The sequence below is a fragment of the Uloborus diversus genome, chromosome 9 (assembly GCF_026930045.1).
Source record: "Uloborus diversus isolate 005 chromosome 9, Udiv.v.3.1, whole genome shotgun sequence".
NCBI classification, from domain to species: domain Eukaryota; kingdom Metazoa; phylum Arthropoda; class Arachnida; order Araneae; family Uloboridae; genus Uloborus; species Uloborus diversus.
In genome coordinates, this window is record NC_072739.1 from 102,849,967 (window position 1) to 102,875,791 (window position 25,825).

At 34.0% G+C, this 25,825-nt stretch overlaps 1 protein-coding gene across 1 annotated transcript in view; it reads left to right on the forward strand.

Annotated features, from left to right (window-relative positions):
- Positions 1 to 1,719: 1,719 nt before the first annotated feature.
- Positions 1,720 to 25,825, forward strand: part of LOC129230400 (carboxypeptidase B-like) — a 29,175-nt gene continuing 5,069 nt past the window's right edge. The window contains exons 1-7 of the mRNA XM_054864798.1: positions 1,720 to 1,724; positions 2,886 to 3,006; positions 4,517 to 4,618; positions 6,599 to 6,652; positions 8,634 to 8,849; positions 10,153 to 10,240; positions 22,984 to 23,189. Coding sequence (XP_054720773.1) covers positions 1,720 to 1,724; positions 2,886 to 3,006; positions 4,517 to 4,618; positions 6,599 to 6,652; positions 8,634 to 8,849; positions 10,153 to 10,240; positions 22,984 to 23,189 — 792 coding nt within the window. The remainder of the gene's footprint in view (positions 1,725 to 2,885; positions 3,007 to 4,516; positions 4,619 to 6,598; positions 6,653 to 8,633; positions 8,850 to 10,152; positions 10,241 to 22,983; positions 23,190 to 25,825) is intronic.

The window sequence follows — 25,825 nt, forward strand, 5'->3', positions numbered from 1 at the left end:
TGCATCATTTGTGTTTTAACTTTCCTTGGTATCGTTTTAGTTTGATGTGTGGAATTTGCCTCAAAAATTAGGGGAAGAAATGCATATACTAATCGCTCCTGGCATTGCTGACACGCGGATTAAAAAGCTACAAGATCAAGGACTTGATGTATTTCTCTATGACTATGATTTGCAAGCGTAAGTCAACTGCTTTTCGTTGTGGTTTACTATAACTTTTGAGTGCTTCTACATCATAAATGTTTTCAGTTTCAATCGGTGGTGCTTATCTTAATATATAAAAATCAATGTCCTGAGATAATATATATACATATATACATATATACATAATATTCATATATATATATATATATATATATATATATATATATATATATATATATATATATATATATATATATATATATATATATATATATATCAACACACAGCCAATACTGCTGAAACCTCAGACTTGAAATTTGGCAAGTATGTCCACATGATTACGAAAGTATCCACTAAGAAAGGATTTTTCGAAATATCAATTAATCAATTAGTTCGGGAGAAATTAATTAAAACCCCTTAATTTCTGTGAAACTAAAACCTGTAATTGAAATTTAAATCCCTTATTTTCGACGGCTTTCCTCCATTCAAATCATTATTCAGTACTTCATCTAGATAGCGAATTTTAAATTTGATATTGTTTTTATTTCTCGCGTGAATCTTCGAGGATTCTCTCAAGTCAAATAATAATGTTGCTGTCTTTCGCTTTCATTTTTTTTTAACACTGGAAACGAAGTTTTTAAGAACATCATCTCAGACCGACAATCCTTTTGAATTTAGAAGGGTACAGTTTCCTGTAAAAATTTGTTTTGCAATAACCAACACAAGGTTATACATTAAAAGTAGCAGTGATCGATTTAGAAGAAGACTGTTTTTCACACGGCAAACTTTATGTAACTTGCTCCAGGGTGAGTTCATTAAGTAGCTTAGTAATTTTAGCACCAGAAAAAAAATATGTTGCATACAAAGAAGTTTTTGCTTAAACATAGGTATAATAATAAAATGTGGACGGCCTGCGTTTGTAAAGAAAATCAATACTTCTAAAGCTATCGTTAATGACAGTTCAGGATCGGTTAAAGACAAGGGCATATATATATATATATATATATATATATATATATATATATATATATATATATATATATATATATATATATATATATATATATATATATATATATATATATATATATATTATATATATATATATATATATATATATAGTATATATATATATATATATATATATATATATATATATATATATATATATATATATATATATAAGGAGTCCAGGGAACCGGGACCCTCCCACAATTCGAAAAAATTATAGGTAATAAGTAATTATTATAGGGGATTTTCGTAAAGGTTCACCAAGCACTGTTATCTCCTGCTGATTCCAATACCCGAGCAATGCCGGACACGGGAATGCTAGTTGGTTATTAAGATCGTGTGTTATTTTGCTTCTTCAGCTACTTTTAGGAGTTAGCTGCCAATAAGGATGTTGGTCATAATGGCATGGGGAATGTAATAAAATACCCTGAAGTAGCACATTCCGCTATGTTTATTGTGAAACCCATAAAAATCATATACAGGAACTTGGAAATTAGTTTTAAAAACTGCCAACAGGTGGCGCTGCACAATGTAATTGCAATAGGAGTCTCTATAAATAGTGCTGCGATGAGGTTAGTTGCTTCATCAGTTGTTTAGTCTCTTTGATATGCTTGCAAATACGCTAGAAATTATCGTCCAACCTCTTGCATCACTATTTATGGAGACTTCTATTGCAATTACAGTGTGCAGCGCCACCTGTTGGCACTTTTTTAAACTAATTTCCAAGTTTCCGTACATGATTTTGGTTTCACAATAAAAATACCGTTTATATTATTCAATATCGTCCTTTGTTTTCGAGATATTTAATTTTGAAACCAGGGAGTCCTTTGTTGGTCACCCTGTACCTTTGCATTACTGCTGATACTTTATTTGTATCTATATCAATTTCACACATATTGAGATTAAAAATTAAATGTTGGAAGGAATATTCTTTTGACATTCTGTTATTCAATTTGCCTCTTGGAAAATTATGCGCTAAAATATTAGACAAAATAGCCTTAAAGTGTTTCCAACAGAAAATTCATTAATGGTTGAATTTTTCTGAAAAATAAGCACATTCAATTTAAGAAATTGAATTTAATCCTACATATTCTTTATCATTAAACTTTTTTTTCATAAAAGTTGTATATTTCTTTTCGTTTTTTCTTCCCTTTTTTTTTTTGGAATCAGTTGCAAACGTCAAATATTGACATAGTGTCAACCTCAATTGAATGAGAAAATAGTTTTTATGCTCGAAAATTGATATTGACCTACGGGAAAGTAGGCTTGTTTACTTCTAGGCGGTACTTCTTCCTCTTCTTTCTTTTACTTTTACGGGAAAGTAGGCTCCACCCAGTACAGTCGATTCTCAAAAACTCAAATCTAAAGAGACTGACAAAAAACTTCTACTTATCGAAAGTTCGAATTACCGCTAGTTTTGGTTTTTGATTTTTTAATATTAAAAACCATCGAATGTTTTAATTAATACGCACATGTATAACAGACAAAATTGCAGATCTTAAAAGTTTTTCAGCACAATATGCATAGTTTCTCCGTGAAGAGTTCTGAATATTATCGAGAGGCTTTACTGTAATTAAATTTAAACCCTTGTGTCTGTCAAAGTCCAAAATGATAGTAATGCAAAACTGCCCTAAAATCAAAAAGTAGACTTATGGCAGTATTGAACTGTATGTGCGCTATAATTGGCTAAAATTTCGCATGTTACATAACTGCAGCCTTTTACACTTTTTCAGGGCAATTGAACAGGAGAAAACTCACATTGCTCAGGAGAGAACCCACATTGCTTCAGTCAATGTTTCGCTTACAGATAACATAGCCTTCTTATCAACTGAAAAATATCATTTGTATGAAGATGTAAGTGATTTCAACCCTATTACATTAGATAAGAATTTTCTCGTTGTTTCTTGACTATTCTGTAAATGCATATGGGGTCTAGAGAGGTGCAATTTGTTGTCCCAGGCAATTAGCAGCTTTGGGAAAATGTTTTCGATAACATTTTTTTTAATGTGATTTTACTTATTTATGTGGAGACTTAATGCAAGTACTAAAATGTCATTACCACTCACGGTTCCTAATCATGATTTGTCGTAAATGGTATGCTTAGACAGCAAAAACTAACTAAAATCTGAATGACCCTCCTTTTTTCGCAACAAAAAGGTGGATATTATGATATGAGAACAGAAATCGCAGAAATCCTAACCCCGGCGACACGAAATTCTGGGTAATCCGAACAGCTTTTGAAATGGAGGCTTAAAACAAGGTTTGGAGAATGGAAAGTTCAATAACTACGATTAAAAAGCTAAGTTAGTTTTTCAAATACTGCTTCTTTCACTGAACGCGTGAATACTATGTATAATATTGCTCTGTACCTTATTGAGTAGATCTGACTTCGGTAATTTTTCGGGGACGGTCATTAAGCCGATTCTGCTCATTATTACGAGCTGAATCCGCTTGATGACGCAATGTTACATCAGTGACGCATGAGCTTTTCATCAGCTGGAGCATAGATATAGTATCAGCTTGATACACAACGAGAAACCGATTCCATGGGCAACTGAATAGACGGGCAATCGTCTGAAAAGTGCATGCATGTGGCCTAGTAGAAATAGGCCTCTTTCTAGGCACAATAACTGGAGATCAGAGGTTGCAGTTGCATCCTGGGTAGACTACGCTTTTTCCCATTTAATTAAGATTCGTGCGTTCATTTGCGGCCGTGCTATGGAGTTTTATATCTAATTATACTAGATCTATGCGCTGGAGCTGCTGTATACTTGAGCTACCATTACGTAGAAGACGTATTAAGCACTCATGCTTTATTAAGGGTAAATTTTCTTCATTTTTAACTTCGCACAAAGACTTTCAGATTACTTCTGAGCTACTAACAATAGCTACCAGATAGGCCGTTCGGTAATCCGAAAGGCCTATCTGGTAATCTTTATGGAATCCGAACAGAACTTAGTCTCAATTATTTCGGATTTCTGAGGTTCCACTGTACTATAAACCAGGGCTTCGAGGCGGGGAGTCGAACTGAGTTTGCGGTAAAGGAATAGGAGCAGGGGAGTCAATGGTTTAAAATTCCAGGAGTCGAAGTCGGTCATTTTCCTCTAAGTCCGCAACTCTGCCAGTGCTGACAGAGTCGAAATGATTTTGGGGTAAAGGGAGTTGGAGTCTAAGACTCGAAAATTCCAGGGGTCGGTGCTGGAGTCAGTTATTTTCCCTCCGACAGTGCGGCCCTGCTATGAACTCTATAATAAATGACGAACTTTTTTTATTTCAATTTAGGGAAGTGTTCCGCTAACACAAACGGTTTTGGACTTTAGACATATCGGCTTCCCTTGATGCGTTTTGTTTTTATATTTTTCAGATATTGGATTTTATTGCCTATTTGAGTAAAACATATGTGAATCACGTGACGACAATAGACATCGGAAAAACGGCTGGAGGCAACCCGATACGAGGAATTAAGGTAAAGTGCTGACAGTTGCTTCTTACATGCTTCATATATTTCATATGTCAGACTTGTATTCTCAAGGTAGTGTTGCCAGATGGTCAAATCCAGATTTCCCCAATTCCCTTCCAATTTTTCCCCAAAAAGCGATGTTTTCTACCAAAATTCCCCAGATTCAAAAATTATTTTTCCACTAATATTTTCAGAAAATGAATGGACTTCCTCTAATATTTTTGTCTCTTGAAAAAAAATTCCCCCCCCCCCCCAAATAACCAAATTTTCTTATAAAATTCCCCAACTTTTTTTTTTCTTCCCATTTTCGCTTTTTTTTTTTTTTTTTTTTGTCTTCTTTATCTGTAGTAATAATAAAGCTGAAAGTCTCTCTGTCTGTCAGGATCTCTGTGACGCGCATAGCGCCTAGACCGTTCTGCCGAGAGATGAGAAATAGCCAAATGTTTTTTTTTTTTTTTTAATACTTGCATTTACTAATCTGCTTCTGTATGTACATTTAAACTATGATTTTTGTATATATTTATCCAAGAACATTCTTCATCACACATATGTTTACCCGTTTCACGTATCAACTAGTTACTCACGCAGAACATTAATGCGAATTCCGTAGCATAATATTCCACATAATGCGAAATGCGAATTCCATAAAGTTGATTAAAGCTAAACCAACACTGTTTAATACAAACAATGTAACTACTACTTCTTGACACGAATCTAAATACGAAAAAAAAAACTTTTTTCCTTGAGTTTTTTTCCCCCCAGGTTTTCCCTAAGAAAAAAAATTTTCCCCAAAGAATTCCCCTCAAAACCCATTTCCCCAAAATTTCCCCAGAGAGCAACAGATTTCCTCAAAATGGGGAAATTTCCCCCAATCTGGCAACACTGTCTCAAGGTTCATGATTTTACTTAAAATTGTAATAGAAACAAAACTATAAAATGGGGACTATTCGCGTTCGTTTTCTCGAGAAATGATTGATATTTTTGCTGAATTTCTTTCTGATCGATTTTGCTGTGTGGTTTTGCATGGTGAACATACCAGGGGCGCCGACTTGGAAAAATTATTGGGGGAGCCGGATGTCACTGGGGTTTAGGGAGTATGTTAAAGCACGGAGCCCCCCCCCCCCGAAAAAATTCAGATTTTTGTGCCTTGAAAATGCCAACTTACATATTTTCTGGTGTGTATAATTTATACAAACAAACATATGTGACAGGGCATTTTCAAAGTAAAACAATCTAAAAATTGGTACACAAATTTTCTGCTTCAATTAGATCATGTCACTTGCCTTAAGTGAGGGATAATTTTACAGTTCCATTTTGTGGGGAGACGTGCAGTACCATAGCTAGGCTACCGCACTATACAAGGTAGTGCACTTGAGTTGCATGGAAAGGCACTCCCAGTGGCACCGATTCAAAACAACTATTGGGGGGAGGGTACCATAACGGGGGCCTTGCCAGTTGAAATTTTCTAAATTTGAGATAAAAAAATAGTGAGTTTTAAAGTTTTTTAAGCATTTTAGAGTCACATGATCAACATTAGAACCCCAAAAACTCGACTCTCGGTAAATCGACACTCTGAGAAAATCGACAAGACGACACATTTTTTGGCTTTGAAAAAAAAAAGAAAAAATGGTATTTTTGTGAAAAGCTAATTTAATTTACAGTAATAATTATACTTTTAGTCTATTAGCAGTGAATATATAGCTCTGAAAAGATTGAAATGATATTTAAATAAATCTAAACTATCATTAAAAAAATAAAGCATAAACGATTGATGTCACACTTTGATTACTAAAAGTGACATAACTAATTTAAGCTTGCTTTGAATAAGGCCTAGAGTTCATTAAATAAAAATAATGTATCAAAATTAATGCTTTAATAGAGTTAAAAAAGTTAATAAACAGATAACTTCATTAACTCTAATAATTGAAGAAAACTATCACGCCTTCCATTAAATGTACAAATCAAACCCTGATATATTTTTTCCAGATCAGCAACACTTATTTAGATGAGATAGCCGCCGACGACAGACTTCATCCGAAGGTTTGCGCACTGGGACAAATTCTATGAGTGCTCTCAGCACCGTAACACTATCCTTATTCACACCACTCGTTTTCAATTAACCTGCTTACTACAGCAATAGTTATTTGTTTTAATTCATTACTGAATGTATTTTACAATGTAACTATCTTCAAACAAGGAAAGTAAAAAATACCAACATAATTTTGTGATTTTAGAAACCACAATATGACAAATAATGTTCTTAAATTATTGAGGGGGCTCTGCCCCCCAAAACAAACTATTGAGGGGGCTCGGGCCCCCTCAAGCCCCATGGAGTCGGCGCTACTGGAACATACATACATATACATTTAAGACACATGAAAACAAGATCATTCATACGCACAGATAAAAGTTTTTATTTCTTTGGATGTTTTTCACATCCAAAAACTCACTTCTTTTTATTTTCTTAGAAAAAGGACTCCTTTTCACAATAAAACACGATTTTTTTCAAATTTGTGATTTCGTGAAGTTACAGCTTTTAATTTTACTAAATGAAATATCAATAGTTGGATAAAAAGAACATATTTAATATTTTCCTTTAGCTTGAAAACAAGCAAATTTGAACTAAAATAAAGATTTAAAAAAAAAAGAATGAATTTACGAGTTCAACCGCACCATGCTGGGCGCTTTCGCTGGTGAAATAAATTTACTTTATCTGCCAGTTCTTTGGCACTTTCGGCTTCAATGAGATGACATCAGTCTCCAGCTCGATTGCGTATTATTCCAGACTGATGAGCCTAAGGCCACTTGATAAGGGGAGCCGACTTATCCGACATTTCGGTCCCAAATTCATCAGGGGACAAAATTAGTATTTGTACAAAAGCCTCGATGCAGAAAACTGGTGACTGTAGATGTGTTTCCTGATTAATGATTGATTGTTTTATTCTGTAAATGAAGAAAATTTAATTAATATAAATTAGGAACAAATAAGATGCGAAAAAGAGATTTATTACAGTAAACATTTCCCGATGCTTTTTGTTGAATTATTTATGATCGAAGTTATCTTTCTAGATTTATCTTAAGTGACAATTTACTCAACTTATCATCTATTGTTTTACGACATAGCAACCAGAGAATATTATAACTTATTCATAAATACTAGAAACAAGGTTGGATCCAAATCTGTTCTGAAACCAAAATGTCGGAAAAGTCGACCTGTCAGTCCGTTTCAAGGTGTTCTAGATGAGTCTAAACGAGGACGAAACTGCAGTTTCTGGATATAGTTACCAAGCTATTTGGTAAATTGTATCTAAACGGCTGTACCGATTATTAAGGGTTTAGTGTAGTTCAAGTTTCGAATAAAGGTTCAATTTTCTTGAATCAGATACAGGGTGTTCCAAACATGACTGATAGAAATATACCGTTTGTTGCATTATGCTTGGAGCAACAGTAAATTTTCAGACAGACAAACTTCCAAAATTAGTTACAATGTTCCTCAACAGATGGCGCTGCAGGTATTTCAAAAGGTATTAATGAAGCTGCAGTCAGTAAGATCGTCAAAATGACCGGTATATTTGAAAAGCCAATGCTGCTCGTTTAGTTTTTATTGATTTTTCAAAACAACTGGGTTTTGGCGATCTTACAGACAACGTTTTCGTTCATGCCTTTTAAAATACCCGCAGCGCCATCTCTTGAAGAACATTGCAACTATTTTTGAAAGTTTTTCTGTCTGAAAATTTTCTGGTGTCCCAAGCATAATGTAACATACGGCATATTTCTGTCGCTGCCCGTTTAGTTTTCTTTGACTTTTCAAATGTATCAGTCATTTTTGGAACACTTTGTAACAAGTCATACAATATCTCTACCAGTTTTTTTTTTTTTTTTCAAAAACTGCGTGTCGTAAAGATAGAACTTTTGGCATTTTCTCAAGCACATAGCAAAGTTTCACGTGCTGAGACATCCTACACGATCGTCTTCGCGTTTTTCTATACTGTAGTTTTGCAAGATTCATGAACTTTTTCAGATAGGCGGAAAAAGCAAAAGACGCAAGCCAGCTGTATGGATCGATGCAGGGACACATGCCCGGGAGAGGATTACCGTAGCTATGGCTGTGTATTACATAAAATTACTCTCAACCAACTACCCGACTAACTCCAGTGTGGCGACCCTGTTGGATACTTATGACTTTTACATTTTCCCGGTGGTGAATCCGGACGGGTATAACTATACTTTTACTACTGTAAGTGACTTTCTAATATCTTTCCCGTTTTTTTTTTTCAGCTCAAGGATATTGTAAGGAATTTTTTTCAAAAAATGAAAGTACTTCTTGACGTCTTTTAGACAATTGAGATTAAATATGGAGGAGTGAAATGAATCCAGGGGAGGATTATAAAAGTTATACATTCCAATTTTTTTAAAAACCTAACTTTTTAAGAATAAAATAGAGGATGACAAGAGAAGAAAGGATGAATTGAATACTGTTTTGCTTTTAACATTTGGAAATATTTGATATTTTCAGTTTAAGAAAATTATAAAATCTTTTAATGTGATATTTCAAAAACTTCATCCCCCCCTTACTCCTTGATTTTTTTTTTTAATTCAGCTTATGGAAAACAAGGGAGACTATTTGAAAATACAAAATAAAGATGTTTAACCATAATTAATCTAAAATGTCATTGCGAAAACTGGACAAAACTATGAAGACGACGTGTGTTTTTCCCTGAAACTTCCATATAAATAAGAATTTCGCCATTTTTTCAATCGCTGTTATCAGGCTTGGCATCAGAGAAGCTGAAGAACGTTCTTGGAGATTTTTATCCTGTTTTTTTTTCGATGGAGAAAATTAGTTCTTGCTTGTTTCGATATTGAATGACATTTGTTAACATTCCATGGGCTAAAATGCTTCACGAAGCTCCCATGGAATTTAGATCGGTCCCTTTGGTCGACCAGTAAAGTAATTTCACGAAATTAGCATCAAGCATGATTTTGAAGTTTAAGAAAATTGTAATTAATCATTATCCAGTTAAAACAAATTGCCTCCACTCGTAATTAACGGTGTTTTTGGTAAAAACAAAATTTATCGCCCTGCAAATTGACATAACTTTCAAAACTCATCCTGCCCTGCATGACAAACAGTGGACACTCTCCCGTTGATTATGAAAGACACTGGTATTACATGCCAGCGTCACATAATCCCAGATTATCTCACAATGTTTCGGATTTATTCATTTGCTTTTAGGTTTGTATTGACGACATGACTAATTCCTCAAACCGTTTCCGTTTGCGGAATTTCTATGCTGCAACGGTTGAGGCGAGAATTATGACGTCAACGCAAAACGGAATGATTCCGTGAGGGTGCCATTAAAGGGCATAGTCAACTCGATTCAATTCTATCGATCAGCAGCGTCGCGAGAAATAATTTCCTTCTGGGTGGGGCAAAGCAAATTTTTGTATGCGCTATTGGTAGATTGAATTCCATAGTATCGAATATGATCAATTGTCTTAGAGTAGAATATGCCCCTAAGCCTCTTTGTTTCCCATAGGACCGACTTTGGAGGAAAAACACATCACTCAACAAAACTAAGTGCATGGGAGTGGACCTCAACAGAAATTTCGGGCATAAATTTACTAGTAAGTATATTTGCAGTTGTTACTACCTCCTTAGAACTTCCAAATTTAAACTCTCTATATGAAAACAAATGAATACTAGCTGGCCCGAGCCAGTGGCGCCCTCGGGATTTTTTCCTGGGAGGGGGTGTAATTTTTTTAAGGGACACTGATACGTGAATAAAGAGGCAAAATTAGTGCTTTTCCTACCTGTCCCAGATTTAGGTAGATTTTTTTTTTATTTCAGAAATTTCGTTTCCGTAATGTTTTATTACTCAGTTTTTATTTTAATTACATAGCAACTTTATAAAATTTCAGGGAAGAATAAATTGCGCTCTCCTGTTCTCAGTGCGTTCTCTCTCTATTTATCGAACCACTTCTACAAAATCAGTTTAAATTTGCAAATCATAAAAGACACACACCTACTTAATTATGCTCAAATTAAGAAAAAACATTGAATAAAGAAAGCTGCAACAAATACAGTCGAGTCCCGACTTACGTGAGGGATGCGTTCCAAGACCCCTCGCGCAAGTCGAAATTTCGCGTTGTGGAAAAGGGTATGCGTAAAAACTTTTATAAACGTACCCAATTACTTTAGACACTTGTAAACTCCCCCTCAACTGTAAAAAAAACATTTCTTTACTATACGTTACTGTTTCTTACATAAAAAACCGAATGTTTACTTATATTTTTGAAAAAAAAAAAAAAACGTTTTATTTAATATTAAATACTGCTACGATGCTCAAAATCAATGATCGATGGGAGAGAAAGACATAAAGTAAACCAGTATACGGTGAGTACAGTATACAGTAAGAAAAGCAAATGCACTATAGTTGCACTGTACAGTAGATCCAGTAATGATATTTGTAACTTAAAAAAGTGAAGATGATAATGATTTAGGCTGCATGATCAAACCGTTATTCTAATGCATTTTTAAACAGTTTCTTCACTAATTCTTTTATAACGTTTCCATCTATGGCAAGACCCCTCTTCCAGGTTTCTTTAATTCACAATACAAGAGCAGATTCCATTTCCACAAATTTTTACATTTTAATAAGTATTATTCGATACTCGGTAAACTTTTACAGGTTTCCTTTTCTTGACTTTAAATTGTATGTATGGAATATGGAAGAATCAATCATACCTAATTGTGTCGTGCTACCTTCGACGCATTTTTTAGTTGAGATTCAGCTTTTCAAGCAGCTTTAACATCTAGAAGGTTTAGTTTTCCTTTAATTGTTAAAAACTTTCTCTTTTTCTTTCTATCTTCACAAACTTTAGATCAAACAGCGCTCTTAGGTGTCATTATATTTCATCAACTTTCTAATTTAGAATGAAAAAATAAATGGAAACTAAGGAGTAGTTATTTGTGTGAGCGATGTTCAGACTAGTACGGTGTGGGAACTTCCGCTAGCAGTGATGCGAAAAGGATGAAGGTCTATTCACGAAAAAAAAAATTATAGTAGCCAATTACAAAGCCAATACTTGCGCACCACGATTCCCCATCGAAAATTTTTGCGTTGTGGGGAGGAATTCGCGTTAGGCCTAAAATTCTTTACTAGTGAAAAAAAATCGCGTTATAGCCATTTCGCGTAAGTCGGGTGGCGTTGTAGCGGGAGTCGACTGTACTTTCTTTTTAAAGAAAGAGACTGAATTTTCCGTGGAGAGAAAAGTCGATTGTTGGGAAAAGAGTTTTACAGCAGCCGTGTTTTAAGAGGAGTAATTGCTTTAAACGTTCATATTTTATTAAATTTTCAATATTTTAACTTCAAATTTCATTATTACGTTTCTCTAACATGCTGTCAAATATTCTGAAAGTTTAGTAAAATTTGACAAAAAACTTTGCGTGGTATAAGCCGAAAAGGTTCAACAACAAAAAAAAATGTATTTTTGAAAGAAATGTTTATATATCCGCGAGTATAAGAGAAACTTTTACGAAAATATAAAAATAAGTTTTAGATAGGTTTTCAACTTATTTCTGAAATTTATAGCTTATTCCTAACTACTTACAATGAAAAATGATCAAAAACTTTTTTTGTTTCCTCAATTTGTTGCTGGTCCCCTAAATGAATAGCAGACCTAATTGTAATTGGAAAATGATAGTTAGAGTTTATTTTTTTATGAGAAAAAAATTACAGAGCAATTGGTCTTTTATTTCTCGAGAAATACGTAAAAATGTGAATTTCTGAAAGTGTTCCAATACTTTTGGGCATATATAGTGTATTTAAAGAGATGAAATAAAGGGGTTTTTATCGGATTTCAACGCAACAACACAACTGTGGATTAAAATCCTTAAGGTGAAATATTCCCGGATACTTGAAACAGGATTCGGCTAATAAAAAATTAGTCATTCAAAAACTAAACTTTCTGACCCATATGAGGATCAACTCCATGACTTTCGCGTTATTGGTAGGATGCTCTTACCAGTCGAGCTACTAGGCCTACACTAAAGCTATGCGTAATACAGCAACAAAATAAATCGAAATTGACGCTACTATTTTGTTGAAATATTTTTTGAAAGTTTAACTGCGATTTACCATGCTAAAATTAATGGCGTGTTTTCTAATTTTAACAGCAGTAGAGTTGTAGTTTAGGAACCTGCAATGCGTTTAGTTTACATATTAATGGAAATTTGAATCAGAAATCTGCTGAAAAAGATACGTTCGTTGTTTTATTTGGCATTAAGCTACGAAACTACCTCTTTGTGTATCTCTTAGTTACGCGCTCCCACTAGAAGGTTAGTCAAAAAAAATTTCACAAATGACAAGCACATCAATCCTGCCTCCGAGTTTTTTTCGCTTTGCAATCGGTGTGACATCACCATCATTTAATGAAAGGCGGTCAAAAATACTTCGTGCATAAAATGTGATGCTGATGATGATGTCGTATCCATAGATTGTGTCAAATATTGTCGAAGTTCCGAAGGACCGCAGCCGCCAGTTTCGGTGCCTCAGGACTGTAGAGGGTCTCCTGCAGAAGATCTGTCTGGTAGCAAGCCGAGTTTCAAGATCGCTGCAGGCTTATGCATTCAAAGATGTGTCTTGGTGTGAGTTAGGTCTCTGGGCAGTTCTTACAGTAAAGATAAGTTCTTGTCCCGTCAGGAAGTATTTTTATTCCCTTGTAATGCTCTGTTCTTAGCCGGGCGAGTGTGGTTGTGATGTCTCTAGTAAAGTCTTTGGAGTATGCTGTTCAGTTTTGGTCTCCTTATCTTAAGAAAGATATTAATGTATTGGAAAGGGTTCAAAGGCGGGCAACAAGGCTAATAAATGGACTTTCTCTTTTTGTCTATGATTCCAGGCTTATAAGGCTAAAAATGTAGTCTTGATCAAAGAAGAGACCGAGGGGATATGATTCAGTTGTTTAAATTTATTAAAATGAAAGATGTTACGGGGCTGAAGTTTAGCACTGAAAACAGGACCAGGGGTCATTGTTTTAAGCTATTTAAATCTCAGACTAACATGGATATTAGGAAAAATTATTATTTTAGCAGGGTAGTGGAACCTTGGAACAGCTTACCGGAAGAGGTGATAATGAGCAAGGGAGTAGATAGTTTTAAGAGGGCCATTGATCTTCAGAGGATTGTAAATTAACTAGGACCAGTCTAGCTGGGCCCAGAACCTGTTGCTGGTCGTCTCTTTTGTATTTGTATTTGTATTGTATAAGTCGAAGTCGGTTATCAAAGGTTTCTTTAAGGGCTGGTTTAGAAATCTGCATCTGGTCACTGCTTTCGCATTTACCAGTGTGATGGTCAGAAGAGGTTGGTCAAGACCACGTGCCTCTTTGGCCAGGGCGTCCACACACTCATTCCCCTCGATGCCTACATATGCGGGTATCCACTGCAACACACAAGATTTCCCTTTGCAATGCATCCGATCGAGCAAGTCGTTTATGGTGGAGGTGATGTTTGTCTCTCCGTTTTGGATGGCCTCTAGGGCTGATTTAGAGTCTGAGAGACAACTAGTCCCTCTGCAAGATCCATAGCTTGAAAATTAGTTGCGTAAACAGTTATAGCTTCCTTCATCACCATGAGTTCGCTGGTGAAATTAGAGGAAATTAATTCTGTGTTAATTTTAAGATTGAATTTATGTCGACTTGGAAGAGTGAAAAGGATGCACCTCCATTGACAAATTTGTCTGAAGAACCATCAGTAAACGCAATAGCTAGGTGTTCTTGCGAAAGCTTTTTTTTTTGGTTTCGAGGCCCTTTTGTTTGAGTAGAATGGGATACTCTTTTTTTTCGAGCATGGTTGGAGCAAGTTCAGATGAATAGTCGTGTTAGGTGCAGGTGTTCTTGGAAAAAGAGGTTCCAGGAAGAAATCAAGGAATGAATGCTCCGGATTTGTCTGTTTTTGAATGTATCTATCTAACTGGAGAGTTGATGATCTTTTAAGCCTTGCCGAAGTATTCCAGTTATTAAAGCCTCTGGCAGAGATATGATCGTTGTTGTTGCTGCGGAGTCTACAGTGATGGACAAAATTATAGACTCATTTTTTTTTTTTTTTTTTGTTTCAATTACAACATGACTCAGTTTAAATTATTTTCATTGAAGTAAAGATGAATAGTTGAAGAAATAGTTCTAAAATAAATATATCTTATCAATTAAATTAAAAAATTCATAAAATTTGAAAATTTGCAAATTTAATATTTTATCATTACGTGAAATCTGGACAAAAGTATAAACTCAAAGGTAAAAAATCCTGGATTACGAGAAAGTTTCGTTCGAAAATGTTAATTTAACGCCATAGAATGAATAAATGTTGCCATCAGTGATTACTAAAAGTTTCGTTTTTGGAAATTTATGAGAAACATATAAATGCACCGCTGGACAAAATTATAAACTCATTTTTCTTTCTCATTTTTTCAATCATAATTTAACTCAGTTGAAAAAAAAAATTGTTCCAGTAAAGATAAATAACTCTCTCAGCATGGTAAAAGCAGGATCGGCATTTCTTAATTGAAGATAGAACGCTGAAGATTACCAATTAATAAGGGGAAGATAATCTCTTACCTTTCGCTCATCTGTTTCCTGGAGGTAACTGGTTATTTTAGCAAGATAACGCGAGTGTACACACAGCGAAAAGTACAAAAGAATGGTTCAAGCGTGGGGTATCAAAGTTATCAAATGGCCAGCTCGTAGTCCGGATCTTAATCCGATTGAAAATCTTTGGGGGATCACGGTTCGCAAAGTTTATTATGATCGGCACCAGTACCAAACCACAGAGGAATTAAAAAGGGCAATACTTTCAGCATGGAACCATATGCCACTGCAGCTGTTGGAAACTCTTGTGAAATCTACATGCCCAGCCGCATATTCGAGGTAATTCAGAAATCTGAGGGCCCAACTCGTTTTTAAAAGTTTGTAGTTTACACTAATGGCTAGATTTAATGCAGTGTTAATTTTTAAAACATTTCAAATATTGATTTTTTTTTCAATTTATCCATGTTAATACCAAAATTACATTTTCCTAAATCTATGCTTTTGTTTTACTGAAGTAATTGCAAATGTAACTTAACTAAACTCAAAAAAATAAATAAATAAATAAAATTTTGTCAGCTTATAATTATGTTTACGCAGTATTGTAAGTTTGTAATTTAGCATTGGTTCATTTTTGGATACTAAATGATTAAGTATTTGAATAAAATTCTACCAAACTTCAGAGTTTCTTACTTTTGAGTTGCTACTTTTGTCCAGGTTTCATGTATTATAAAGATATTAAAGTTGAGATTTTTTTTTAATTAAATTATTTATTTTATAAAGTTTATAAGTTATACTGAATTTAGGCCTATTTAGTCAGTTATTTATCTTTACTGGAACAAAACGTTTTTTAACTGAGTTAAATTATGATTGAATAAAATGATAAAAAATAAGTTTATAATTTTGTCCAGCGGTGCATTTATATGTTTCTCATTAATTTCCAAAAACAAAACTTTTAGAAATTACTGATGGCAACATTTATTCATTCTATGGCGTTAAATTAACATTTTGGAACGAAACTTTCTCGTAATCCTGGATTTTTTACCTCTGAGTTTATACTTTCGTCCAGGTTTCACGTAATGATAAAATATTAAATTTGCAAATTTTCTAACTTTATGAATTTTTTAATTTGATTGATAAGATGTACTAATTTTAGAACTTTCTTCAACTATTCATCTTTACTTCAATGAAAATAATTTAAACTGAGTCATGTTGTAATTGAAACAAAAGAAAAAAAAATTGAGTCTATAATTTTGTCCACCACTGTATTAGTGAATTTGACAGTCGCAAGATTGCGTCTGCTTTCCAATGGTGGTAGACTACTTTCTTGTTCCGCCTTTTCATTGTTAGTTGAGGAGACGGCAACTATTATAATTTTTGAGGCTCTATGTTGCACAGAATCTATTTATTGTTTCGTAGTAGTTGAAGCCAGAGCTCAGATTGGAGTAGCATACTCGAGTACAGGTCTGATGATAGAGCAGTATGTGTTCTTCAGGGTTCGAGATCTAGAACCCCATGTGGTTCCACATAGCTTCCTGAGAATATTTAATCTTCCAAGAGCTTTATTTGCCGATTTTGTTTTCTACCGATGACGGTTGTGGTTTATTATGTCCGTTTTTCACGAGTAGTCACTTCGCCCCTCCTCCTCGAACGTAGAGTTCCATTTTAAGCGGGGGGTAATCAGTAAGCAATCCTCCCGCTTCTAAATGAGGCAACCAGACAGCCTTAATTGGGGCGTGCATTTTCATGTGCAAAAATGTCTTAGTGTCCTTTACATCACTTGCTTCACTTGTCTGTTGTCATTTTAGTTATTCTTACATTTTTAAAACTGCTGCTTTTACAACAAAATGCAGTGATCGGAATATTCCTTCTATCGGAAACAGGGAAAGAGAATCAGCGAATACCACGTGACGAGGGAGGAGTCCAGTGCCTTCTCGTGGAAAACGTACAATAGAAGTTACTGCCATGAAAAGACGAACAGATGCATATGTGCTAGGTAGAGATTAAAAAAAAAAAAAAAGAAAAAGAAAAACACACACACACACACACACACACACACAGTTTTTGAGCTACGGGAATAAACTCGGAACTGTAGGAAACATCGAGAATTTTGGAAGAAAACAAAGTCCATGTTTTTCCACGTTGATTCTGAGAGAGAATCTCTTGAAACACGATTGATTTTTTCAGATAATATCATTGCTAAAAAATCATTTAAGCTCTCAGTATAGAGCAAGTTATTTAAGATTGAAATTGAAAAAACTAAAAATATGCTCATCGAACAATTATTTTTTTTAAAGAAATTTAAATTATTTTTTGATGTATGTACAGTCATAGAAAAAAAAACGAAACACTTTTAACTATTTGGCCATTATGCATGCTAGAAAGGAAAGAACAGTGTTATCCGACATGGTTTAAAGTCTTCTTTGAAACTACGTAAGTAAAATTTTGATAAGGAACCATATACAAAGTAAAATTAGCACTAAGTCTTGATTTTCAAATAGGAACCCCTATTTTTTGATACATAATTATGTTTAGACAGCAAAATGCAGCCTGGGTACAAAATTTCATTGCATTCTGTGCAGTAGAACAAAAGTTATTAACGAAAAACGATTTAGAGACCGTCTCCACATTTAAAAAGCTACTTTCAAGGTCACGGCTTACCAAGTAACGGAGTGGACCGAGATTATCCAGCTCAGTTCAAGATGTTTCAAGTTCACTTTTTTTTTCGTAATTCGATACTTTTTGACCGATAATGTTGCGCCGCAAAGCGATTTATGATCGGAAACTTTTTTTTTTTTGGAAAAACAGTAAAATATTTACTGATATTTGTCTATCTGGATCAACCTTAGAAAAACGAATGGGAACTGGCGGATCCCTCGTATAGATCGTTGTGTATTAAATCGAATAATGACTAATTGAAAGTAATGGAATTTTTTTTGACTTTTCATAATATGAACCTATTGGATTGCTTATTTAATCATTCAGATGTGAAATTATCAGATGTGTAATTTATTATTAATCATCAGAAATGTGAATATTGAACTTTATACCTAGAAAAGTTATGTAAATATGTTTGATAAATGTATTGCACCTATGTTACTGGTTTATTTTGGAATAAATAGAAGGTCTTTTAATATAAAATGCAATTCGCGTTTTTAATTTCGCAGAACATCGGAAGAAGTTTGGTACATCGCATACAAAAATATAAAAAATGTACCGCACAACGTGGGGAAACGTGGCATTAAATAGATTGGTGACTCAAGCGAAGCAAGGCCCATTTATTCTGTAAAAATTTGCTTTAAATACATAAAATGAACTAAGTGTCAATCTAAAAAATAAAACAAGAAACAGGAAAATAAAAATGCCAGTTAATGAGCAAACCTTTCAAACTCGAACTTTATTTGGAAACATTTGGTTATTTGAATTAACACAGTGGACAAACACAGTAGTTGTTTTAGCGGCTTTATTGTAATCAAAAAACGACAATATGTTTTAAATCCAAATTTGATGCGAAAGATCACAATGCGTGGTATTATTAAAAAAGCATAACAGAATCGGCGGTTTTGGTTAAACATGTAATGTCTCTTAAAAGCAATTTAGGCAAGTATTTTCGCAATACTGTTTCTAGCAACGAGATTCGAGATGAATCCAGCACGTAATTTAAAAAGACAAAAGTTACTTTAATGTTAATCAAGGTGAACCGAAATCAGACTTCTTGTCTTTTCTCGGATTTTGTAACTTTGCACTTGCAATTAGCATTGTTACATTGTTTTGCGTTCCATATACTTGCATGCGAACATTTTCTATAGTTACAGGAAATAGGCTGTCCCATTTATTGTAAAACAACGCACAGCATATCTACTACCGGATTAGTCTATCCAGAGGCAGCAATTTCGTCCCTACCATGAACAAGAAAGTCTGGATTCGGAAACAATCGTGCTCAAGGCACAAGTCATGTCATTGAAGCTGAGAGTGCTAACAAACTGGTAGGTAAAGTAAATTTATTTGCTATATGTTTACGGTTTCTAGATGGCGAGACAAATTTTCTTTATCCACCAGTTTGTTGGCACTCTCAGCTTCAATAACATGACATCTGCTTTCATGCTCGGTTACTCCCCGTTCTGGACTGTCATGCCCATTTACAGGGTGCATCTGAGTAGTTTTCGGATGGATTGCGCCGGTCCGTGTTACCTGATCCTTGCTTAAAAGTAAAATGTTAGGTAGCCCAATTATTTCCAATGTCGTAAAGTTGGAGCCGAGCGTTCAGAAATTGGTATCTGAAAAACATGTATTTAATAAATTAGGCGTTCAGTAGTTGATAACAATTTTGTTACCATAACTTTCTTTCTTTTTCCATATTTTTCTATGTTATTTAAAAAAGAAAACATTTTGAAATTTTATTTTTGGCTTGCGAGAATGATTTTAATGTGAAATGCACGGACAATTTCAGAGAAAGTAAGTAGAAAAATAGTATTTAAATTACAATTAGAAATAGACAAAAACTCTACTTAATCTTACATCTAAAATTAATGTTTTGATAAATCTTTGACGAAGTCAAAAAAAAAAATAATAATAAAATAAATAAATAAATAAATAAAAAGTTCACAATTAGCCACAACAACTAATTTGTGTGCAGAACTCGGGCTCAAAGCTTGCGACCCACTACTGCGGCCGACATTTCCTCTCCTAGATCTTAACACATTGAAAATTTTTGAAACACTTAACAAAAAAAAAAAAAAAAAAAAAAAATCAGCAAACTGATCAGAGCAAATATTTTCTATTGACCTATCTGGATAATGTTAAAGTAGAAATTTCACACTGTCGGCTATTTTTCGAGTGCTTTTCCCTGATTTAGGCATGGCAATAATTTTTTTCTTTTAGCAAATTATCATTGAGACAAGTCATTCATTCTACACTGCCGACTGCAACATGACAAGCAAGACAACGAGGTTTTATTGTATGTTTCTGTGAAAGAGTTGTGATTTTTTTCCTTCAGAATTATTGTTTTACAAAAGGCAATGGCTAAACGCAAAAAAAAAAAAATAATAATAATAATAATAAAAAAAATAAAAAAAAAATATTAATAATAATAAAAAAATAAAAAAAAAAATTAATTTGAATTTTGACATCTGAAATTCAAATTATGTTTTTCGCAATCACGAGTGTGTGTGTGTGTGTGTGTGTGTGTATGTATGTAGGCGTGTGTGTATGTAGGCGTGTGTGTTTGTGCCTGTGTGCAGGTATGAGTGTGTGGGCAGTTGTGTGTATGAGTGTTTGTGGTGGGGGGGATGTGTATGTGTGTGTCGGCATGAGTGTGTAGGTAGTTGTGTGTAGGTAGGTGTGTGTGTATGTGTAGGTGTCTGTATGTATGCGCGTGTGTGTATGTGTTTGTGTATGTGTGTAGGTGTATGTATGCGTTTGTGTATGTGTGTAGGGTTATGTATGCGTGTGTATGTGTTTGTTTGCACGTGCGTGTATGTATGCGTGTGTATGTGTTTGTTTGCACGTGCGTGTATGTATGCGTGTGTATGTGTTTGTTTGCACGTGCGTGTATGTATGCGTGTGTATGTGTTTGTTTGCACGTGCGTGTATGTATGCGTGTAAGTGTACGATATTGACGCAACCTGGAGACGGCTTTCGCTATAGGAGCAGCATCGTGAGGCGGCCGGTCCACGGTGATGGTGCGGAGGGTGGCGGTGGGAAAATAAAATGATAGGACATCAAAACAGTCAAATAAAAGCAATAAGCAATCGTGATTGCTCAAAAAAAAAAAGAAAAAAATAATTTGAATTTTGTCATCTTGAATTCAAATTATGTTCTTCGCAATCACGAGTGTGTGTTTGTATATGTGTGTGTGGGGGGGGGTGTATGTGTATGTGTGTGTGTGTGTGTAAGCATATGTGTCTGTGTGCAGGCATGAATGTGTGAGCAGTTGTGTGTATTTGTGTGTATATGTAGGTGTCTGTATGCATGCGTGTGTGTATGTGTTTGTGTGTGTGTAGGGGTATGTGTATGTATGGTGGTGTTTGTGTATGTGTGTGTATGTGTTTGTGTGTGCGTGTGTGTTGGTGCGTGTATGTATGCGTGTGTGTGTGTGTAGGACATGGACGCAACCTGGAGACGGTTTTCGCTAGAGGAGCAGCATCGTGAGGCCGGCCGCCGCGACGGGTGGTGCTGGCAGAAGGTGGCGCCGCGCCGGTGGGAAAAAATGATAGCACGCCAAAAACAGTCAAATGAAAGCAATAAGCAATCGTGATTGCTCAAAAAAGCATTTTAAGTGTAGCTTTTAATTTGAAATGTTTTCTAATATATTGTTTTATTAAGCAATGAAATAGTGTTTCGCATTATTTACATATTGACGTTTAAACGATATCCACAAAAAACTGACGATTGCAATATTGTGTTGTTCTTCTGCAGAGACAGCGAATAAATTCATGCAATAAAAAACTTCATAGACGTAATTCTAATGTAGAAAAACCACGTTATAATTAGCTTGCTTATTTTGTTGAACAATTTTGTTCTTTTTTAACGAAGAAACTTACTTTCATAATTTCTGTTTTAAAAAGGTATACGGTCCCCTAAAATGGGAAAAAATGAATTTTTAAGCATAGCGAGAAAACTACTGATTATTTTGAACTCAAATTTTGGATTCCCACATAAGAGCTCATCTAGATTGTTTTTCTATTAAAATTTAATATGGTTTCAGATCATATTTTTTTCAAAAAATAATATCATAATACATAAAAAAAATCTAAATTTGCATTTTTGCTGTTGTAAATGATGTTTTTATTGTTGGGTCGATTCATATTTGGATATAAAAAAACAATCTTTGCCGTGCCTGATCTAGTTTTTGTGTTATGAGTAAAAATATCAAAATATGTTTTTAACATTACGAGAGGAATTTTTCAAAACTCGATTCTGAAGTAACGGCTGGATCGAATAAAACAAAACTTCGTATACGAAGTTAAAAAAGGATGCTGATCAAAAATATGTGATAAAAAAGGGGGTTCTCATTGAAAATTTTGAAGTTGCTGCTCGTTTTAATATGTAGACGACCCCTTAACAACAATTTTTTTTAACATAATTCTGAAGAACTTCTTATTCCTGAAATAATAACACCTTACACGTGTCTCTAGTGTCAATAGTCTTCGAATACAAACGAGTGTTTCGTTTTTTTTTTCTATGACTGTACCTACTAAAATAACTATGCCAAAGCAACCCTTGCTGGCGTGATAAGTATTATGAATGATATGACTTACATCAGTGCTATGATTATTCAAAAGTGCTAAATATGCAAATACATCATTTAAATTCTTAATTATAAGTTAGTAGCGTTCATAAAAACATTAAACATTCATATCAATCGGTTGAACATTTAACTGCAAACCAATAAAAATATAGTCAGATAAGGGTATTGGCATAATGTTTGTAGAAAAAAATTACGTGATTTGCATCTGCAACAGTAAAAAGCATAAGACTTTGAAATCGTTTTGGGAAAAGGTTAAACTATAAACCAAGTTTTCCCTTCTTTAAATTAGTTAAAAATTCCCGGGAAGCATACTCGTATATTCCCGGCTATAAACCCGCTTTTTTCCTGCTTTCGCTATACTAGTACATAGGTGACCACGATATAGTAACTTGATGCATAGAGAACATAAACAAAATATCGTTGAAAATCTCCCAGATAGAAAAAAAAACCATTATGATTAGTTCATTTTGCTCCGTTGCTGAGCATATTTTGATACAAATTGACAAAAACCTCAAGCACGTTTAATTTTTATTTTTAACTCTAGGCACTACATATGAGAAACAAAGATGCAACGATTCAACATTCCCGGGATTTAAGGCATTTTCAGAGCTTGAAACACAGGCAATAAGAGACGGAGTTTTGAAGTTACGGAAGTCCTTAAAAGCATTTTTCACATTTCATTCCTTTGGGCAACTGTGGATGACTCCATACGCCTCCTCACGCGTCACACCCGAAGATTATCTGGATCATGTGAGTATTGCTCAGACTTTGCAGCTCTTTTCTGATTTTATTTTAACGACTTTGTTATGACGTAATATTGGCTGTATCCGAGAAAAAAGATCAAAATCTGCGGGAATTTCACTAAGTTACCCCGTAGCTATGCCGTTCGAGCTAGTTTCAAAAAGAAATCACTTGCCGGTGAGGGTTTTTTCTCCCTTCTTTGTTTCTTTCATTTTTGTTCTTTTTTTTTTTTAATTTGAAACAAAAGAAAGAAAAAAAACCCTTTCAGTTACGGACCGTTCAAAACATCTAATTTTTTTTACGGATTGGTAAAGGGTTCCTTTTATTTATTTTTTTTCCTTTCTTTGCAAATAAACGAAAAAAAAAAAAAAAACTTCGGACTCTGCGTCCGTCAAACAATTAGCGAACGACTGGAGGTTCTCCCACCCCCTTCAATACAGAAATAAAACTTTAAGTTAAGTGTTAAATAACTGTCATGAAAGATATTGAAATGTTAAATATAAGATAAATATTTTTCGAAAAAAGTATACATGAGTAATAAATCACAGAAAAGTTCGAAAATGAATCACAAAACTCACGTAAAAGATATTGTATAGAATATTATTATTAATGTTATCAAGGTGCTTTCTTTTTTGAATAAGCAAAAAAAATTTAACTTACACAACAAAAATTTTCAACTTCCATTCCAGTTTTGACTTTTGGCCAGGTTTTTGGTATGAATACTCCGCTCTGAACCGGTCAAATTTTTCTGCGAAGCGGTGCCGGTCAGCCGGACCACCGCACAATGCGGCAGCCTATGGGCAAAAAACGGAAAAAGCAATTTTTTTCAACTTGTTTCATTTTACTAATTCTTTCATAGTGACCTTAGTGAAATGGAGTTTGAGCTTTTAATCCGATATCATAAAAACAAAGGATAGAAATCATGTTTGAACAAGTGGCAGACAGCATGTCTCTATCAGTGAAACAAGTTTAATTACTAGGCTCTTCTTTCTTGTTGAGGACACTTCGGCAATTTTTATACATTTTACTATTTCATAAAGTATGGAAGACATCGAAGAAGGTAAGTAAGATCAATTTTTTCATTAATATCTTTGAATAAAACTTTTTTCTTAATATCTTAAAAAACGTTTAAGAAAAATTTCAAATAAATATTTTTTAATTTTGACCCAAAACATTCTGAGTTTCTGAAATATTTTGGTTTAATAACAATCATGCATCATAAATATGCAAATATTTCCTGCTTTAAACTGCTTTGATTTGTTCTAGGTGATCCTCCAAAAACCTAATATTTTCCAATCACAATTTTTTTTTAAATAAAAGTTCTGAAAAAAAATCATGCTTACTCTTTGTTCAGAACTTGTTAAGAGAAAAAAAAAAGGGGGGGGGGGAACTGAGTTTAACTATGCTACATCATCAAAAGAGGGCATCAAATTTTCAAACACCTGGAGAGCACCAGGAGGGTTATAAAATAAATTTCATCACATGTTATGAAAAATGCAACTATATTAGTGAAGAAGTAACTGGAGCCTAAATAAAAAAGTATGGTTATTTCATGACAAAACAAAATTAATGTAAAACCTCCCTCAAAGGACACTCCTAATTTCTTCGAATCCAAGTCCCTTTATACAAGGTGTTTTTCATACTACTTATATATTTTACTTTTAATTTATATATTTATAGAAATAAAAAGGAATACCCAGGTATAATTATTTATGGTTATATATATATATATATATATATATATATATATATATATATATGTTCCCTGTACAAATCAACAGTTTACGTCATATCTCGAGGAAATTTGGCAGTTAGGTACTTTGGTGTTATATTGCAAAATAATATAATATACTACAAAATCCCGTCAAGAACGATTATTGCCTACTTCGACCGTAAGAGCGCCGCAATGTGCACCGGTTCAGAATCCCTGGTGTAAGCTATCAATATTTTAATTTGCACTCTTCCTCGTATGCTATTGGTTCTACGTATTTTAATTAAACACACGAGGACTGCCAGTTCCTAGGTTTCCCCCCCAAGATTTTAGGTTTGTAATAGAAATCTTGAGTTTTTAGGATTTTGTTTAAAATTCTTGGATTGTTGGTTTGATGATACACATTAAATTTTAAAATAATACATTTATTAAATGTTTCTATGATAAAAAAAAACATAATATTTTCCTTAAAATATTGTTTTTTGGCTAAGCAATGTGGAATTAGAGTTTCTGTTATGCACAAAACGTGACTATTTAAAAAGTTTGCACAGGAAAGAAAGAAAAGAAAAAAAAAAAAAAAACTACCACAGCTCTATCAGTGGAAGTCATTTCCGTGCATAATATGTGTATTTAAAAAAACTTTTTCTAGCAGACTATTTTTACACTATTTTTTTTTTTTTTTTAAAGAAGTTGTCGCAAAGAAATAATTCTTGGGAGATCAATACTAGTGTGTATGTATTTCATAAGATGTTTTTACTTTACCCTTTTCAAGAGTAATAATCGACCAGCTACAATAGTAAAAGAAAAATAGAAAAGAAAAAAAAAGTCTCAAAAAAATTGAAAACAATGTTTCAAAACTTTTTGCAGTCCTTGATTACGAAAATTCTAATATGGTGTGTAAATTGTTGGAGTTGCTTTTAGCGTCTAAATGAGT